Source organism: Herpailurus yagouaroundi, unplaced genomic scaffold (genome assembly GCF_014898765.1).
Source record: "Herpailurus yagouaroundi ecotype Mexico unplaced genomic scaffold, PumYag 146427, whole genome shotgun sequence".
In the NCBI taxonomy this organism is placed as follows: domain Eukaryota; kingdom Metazoa; phylum Chordata; class Mammalia; order Carnivora; family Felidae; genus Herpailurus; species Herpailurus yagouaroundi.
In genome coordinates, this window is record NW_024422494.1 from 1 (window position 1) to 4,370 (window position 4,370).

Sequence of the window (4,370 nt, forward strand, 5' to 3'; positions counted from 1 at the left end):
TCATATGCACTGATACCAATCCATATTCCCTTTTCCCCCTTGTCTCACATTGTCTTATGGATGCATCTTAAGTGCCCATTGCCATTTCACACCTTGCAGTTGACTTTTCCCCATTGAGTGTGATATTTTAAGAGACCACAGAGGATGTCTGTCCATGGTGGCGTGCCCATGTCATAGAGGCTGTCATAGATGCTGATAAAGTATGCTGGCAAGGGAAATTCCACCCCATTCATGGGTTTTTATATTGTCTGTGGTGACTTTCAGGCTGCAGCAGCAGATTTGAGTATATCCAACAGAGACCATTGGCCTGCAAAGGCATATTCAGCATATGGTTCTTTCACTAATGTCTACCAACCTCTGAGTTAAACTGTCCCTTCTCTTGACCTAGTAGGGCCTATTAGATTTTGGGACTGGTTGGCAAGAAATAATGCGTACACGTGGACATTTACTTAGAACTGTTTATTCATCTATGATGTTGATTCATTATAGTCATTAATTCCACTCTTTCTACTTTCTACTCATATATCACAGAAGAAATCACAAAAGATTTCAATAGCCAATTCAGTGTGAGTACTTGATATGGATAGTGATTCTTTTTTCTTTTTTTTCTTTTCTTTTCTTTTCTTTTTTCTTTTCTTTTCTTTTCTTTTCTTCCTTTCTTTTTTTTTTTTTTTTTTTATAAGGACATTGTCAACAGTAATCTGTTTGGTCAAATCATGGCAGTATCATAATGGGACCCATGGAGGGAACTGAGGGCGGAGTCCCCATTGTTCAACTTTCTTCTCCATAACAAACTCCCCGTGAGGCCCCTTAGCATCCAAGGGCAAAAGGGCCAAGTAGACAGGAGTCTCTGCTCCTTCTTCTACGGTTTTGATGCCTTTTGGCCCACCCATGTCTGTTCTCACCCACCCAGGGCAGCAGGCATTCAGGAGGATCTTGTCCTCTCTCCTCTGCTCACTCAGTTTCCTGGCATAGATTCTGGACAGGACTGTGAGACCCATCTCTGACACTCCATATGTGACTACTCTCATATCAGGCCAGCCCTCGTTCTGGTGCACTCCGTTCTTTACATCGTCCACAAACTTGTTCATGAGCCCCACCAGCTCCTCCTCTGTGATGGTCTCACTTCTGAACTTCTGCTGCAGTCCTGGGCTACAGTATTCAAGAGCTACAAAGCTCATTATACTAGACACATTGACCACTCTGCCTAGAATACAACACAAATAAATCACATAGAATGGCATCCATGAGAATGATGAATACCAAATTTGCTAAAATCTGTCCATTTGGGAGACAATTACCAGTTTTCTATGAGTGTTAATGAAGACTGTAAGTGAAGAACATGAAAATTGTTATACCCTTAATATCTCACATAATGTCAGAAAAAAGAATCTAATGGGGAGGCAGTGCCCAGATGTTCCCTAAAAAAAAGAAAATGGCTTATCCAGTAACATGTTAAGTGGACTATAAGGAGGCACTCATGCATTCATGAATAGAGATTCACTTTTCCTTCACAGGTCCCCTTTGAAACCCCCTAAAAATCTTATGGTCACTTAGATGATGTTGTATGAACAGATGTTTATTGACCAACAAAGAGCTGATCAGTTTATTGAAGGCCTTTCGAAGGTGAAAGACAGCACTGCATTGATAGGCTGTCACTCTGATGAGCCAGGAAAAGCAAACCACCTCACTGGGCTGACTTGCAAGCTATTTTCTCTATGTTTGTGATTTCATCAACTTGGGAGCAATGACAGAATGCCAGGCAATGTGGTCGTGGAAAGGAGTGGAAAACGGACATGTTAAAGAGATGCCATAAAAAGAAATGACGTACATGCTACAACATGGATGAAAACTGACAACATTGTCCAACGTTAAAGAGGCCAGTTACACAACACCACTCGTTATGTGATTCTGTGTATGAGATGTCCAGAACAACGAAGTCTAGAGACAGGGAGTAGATTGGTGGTTGCTTAGGGCAGGGGAAAGGGGTAACAGAGGGCCGATAGCTAAGGGCAAAGGTCTCCTTGGGGTGATTTCAGTGTGCTAATCTTGAAGTTGTGATGGTTCTACAACTCTGTCAATACTAAAATCCAGTGAATTGCATACCTGAAATGGGTGAAGTGTATGGTAGGTGAACTTTATCTCAATAAAGCTATTAAAGGTGCAAAGCAGTGACACATTTCTCACTCACTGTTTTTTAAAAATATATCAGTAGTCATAAAAATGACATTATATTGACATATATAGTTTACTATTTTTACATTTAAATATTGATTGTATTTTTATATTTCAGTGAGTACTTTTAGATTATAAAAAAAGTCAAAAGGTACAAGAAAATTAGGAAACTTTCCCTTTTTCATGTAAATATCCAGGAAAGACAGTCATGGTCACTTAACTCTGAGCTCCATCCCACTAAGGAATGGCAGTGCCATACAAGTTCAGTGGGAGCGATCATGCATGACCCTGTGGCTCTCATTGGTGGTGTTTAGAAATAATTAAAATGAATTATATAAACTATCTTATTAATGTAACAGTTTTCTAAGCTGAACACCTTTTAGAAAGGGGTCTGTTATTCCAGTCCTTCCTTTCATCTACAGCGTATTTGGTGTAGGATTAACAGAACATGTTTGTCAAATGTTTCAGAAGCACCTCTCAGGTTTTATTACTTACCACTAAACATATTTATTTTATTTTCAAAAATATTGTATGCCTGGGTAATAATATAATAAACTATGTTTCATGATTCAAAATTGCAACACAGAGAAAGAAATCTTTGAAAAAGAACAAGACTGGGGCAGAGGAACCCACACTGGGGTAACTGGTATGCCTGGGTGTTGTAGATTCTTATTTTGTTATTGTGGCTACATTATTTCAGTAACCCTCTTTTTGAAGAAAGGATTAAAAAATGATAATATCTACTATCCCTCAATGTCCTTAAGGCCATAATTCTGTCTTTTGGTTTGTCTTTCCATGTCAAGAAACAGAGCAAACATTGGCCTTTTGAATGGATTCTGAGCCCATAGAGATCTGGTTAACAATGAACCTACCTTGGGGTCTCATTAGAGGCAGCAGTTCTGTGCACACGTCTCGGGTACCAAAGAAGTTTGTTTTCATCGTCACTTCTGCTTGAATATGTAAGGGGGTGGGGTCACCAACTTGTAGGGGAGAAGGAGAATAGGTTAATAAGTAGTAGCCATTGAGAAAATTTGATGCAGTGACAATAGCATTTGTGTGTAATCTGGTGAATTCTCAATAGTGTGTAGGATAGTGAACAGTTTATCCCAACATTTATTATCTGACTGGTAGGTTGACAGACGCTAAGGTAAGGTGCAATGGTATCTCTTCATGTGGCCCTGTGGGGTTTTGTATATTTAGTAATAACTTAAAAATTCATGGAGACGCTCAAGTCCCATGAGAGTAGCTTGCAACAACCTGGGGGAGGTCCCTGAGAGTCTGATCCATGACAATGCCAAAGTTCTCTGGCTGGAAAGGCTTGCAACTTCTGGAGGGTTCTGCTCTCCCTGTGCCTCCTGACTATCTTCTTCCCTAGGGAGGTCGTTCTAGATCCCCTCTGAGCTACGGCCCCGGAGCAGTGGTTCACACACCGGCCCCAACCCACCCTGGGTGGTCCCCTAAGGGAAGTCTCCTGGCCTAAGAGTTCCCACGTCCTTACTGTCAAAGAAGACGGCTGCGTTGTTGACCAGCACGTCCAATCCCCCGTACTCCTTGCGCAGGAAGTCACGCAGGGCGCGGATGCTCTGCAGGTCGTCAATGTCCAGCAGGTGGAAGCGGGGGCTCAGTCCTTCGGCCTGGAGCCGCTGCACTGCCGCCTGTCCCCGCGCCTCGTCCCGTGCCGTGAGCACCACGTCCCCGGAGAACAGCCGGCACAGGTCACGCACGATGGCCAGGCCGATGCCTTTGTTGGCCCCGGTCACCAGCGCCACGCGGGTGTCTGAACACATAGCTGTGTGGAACGCAAGTGAGGCTGTGTGTGTGTAGCGGATGGAGCTGTGGGCCAAACCAAGGGCAAGGCCTGGCCACAGTCAGAGATGCCAGTAAAACTGTTTCTGGGATCCAGTGCTGTGAGTCCTAGAGCCCGAGGCCCCGCCTTCGTTCTTCTATGAAAGGAGGGGACAATATTCCAGAAGGTTTCCTAATGACGCTATAACAAATCTGTACCTCTTGGGGCTGCACCCTGAGGCCAACCGGGACTGTGTCCTCTTAGGATCTGTCCTCTGGGCCCAGCATTAGTTCTGGTTGGACTGCTTTGCTATCCAAAGAAAGGTGTTGGTCATAGGTTAGTAGGGGCTAGAGATGCATGGTAAGTGAACTAATATTATTTTGGAGAAACCTCAACAGAAAAAAAGGAG

At 43.3% G+C, this 4,370-nt stretch overlaps 1 protein-coding gene across 1 annotated transcript; it reads right to left on the minus strand.

The window, feature by feature from the left end:
* Positions 1-444: 444 nt before the first annotated feature.
* On the minus strand, positions 445-4,135 carry LOC121026604 (carbonyl reductase [NADPH] 1-like). The gene is made up of 3 exons (XM_040469405.1): positions 3,674-4,135; positions 3,048-3,155; positions 445-1,207 (listed from the first exon to the last, which is right to left on the minus strand). The coding sequence occupies exons 1-3, from the start codon at positions 3,960-3,962 to the stop codon at positions 726-728; spliced, it is 879 nt and encodes a 292-aa protein (XP_040325339.1). The 5' UTR covers positions 3,963-4,135; the 3' UTR covers positions 445-725.
* Positions 4,136-4,370: the final 235 nt, after the last annotated feature.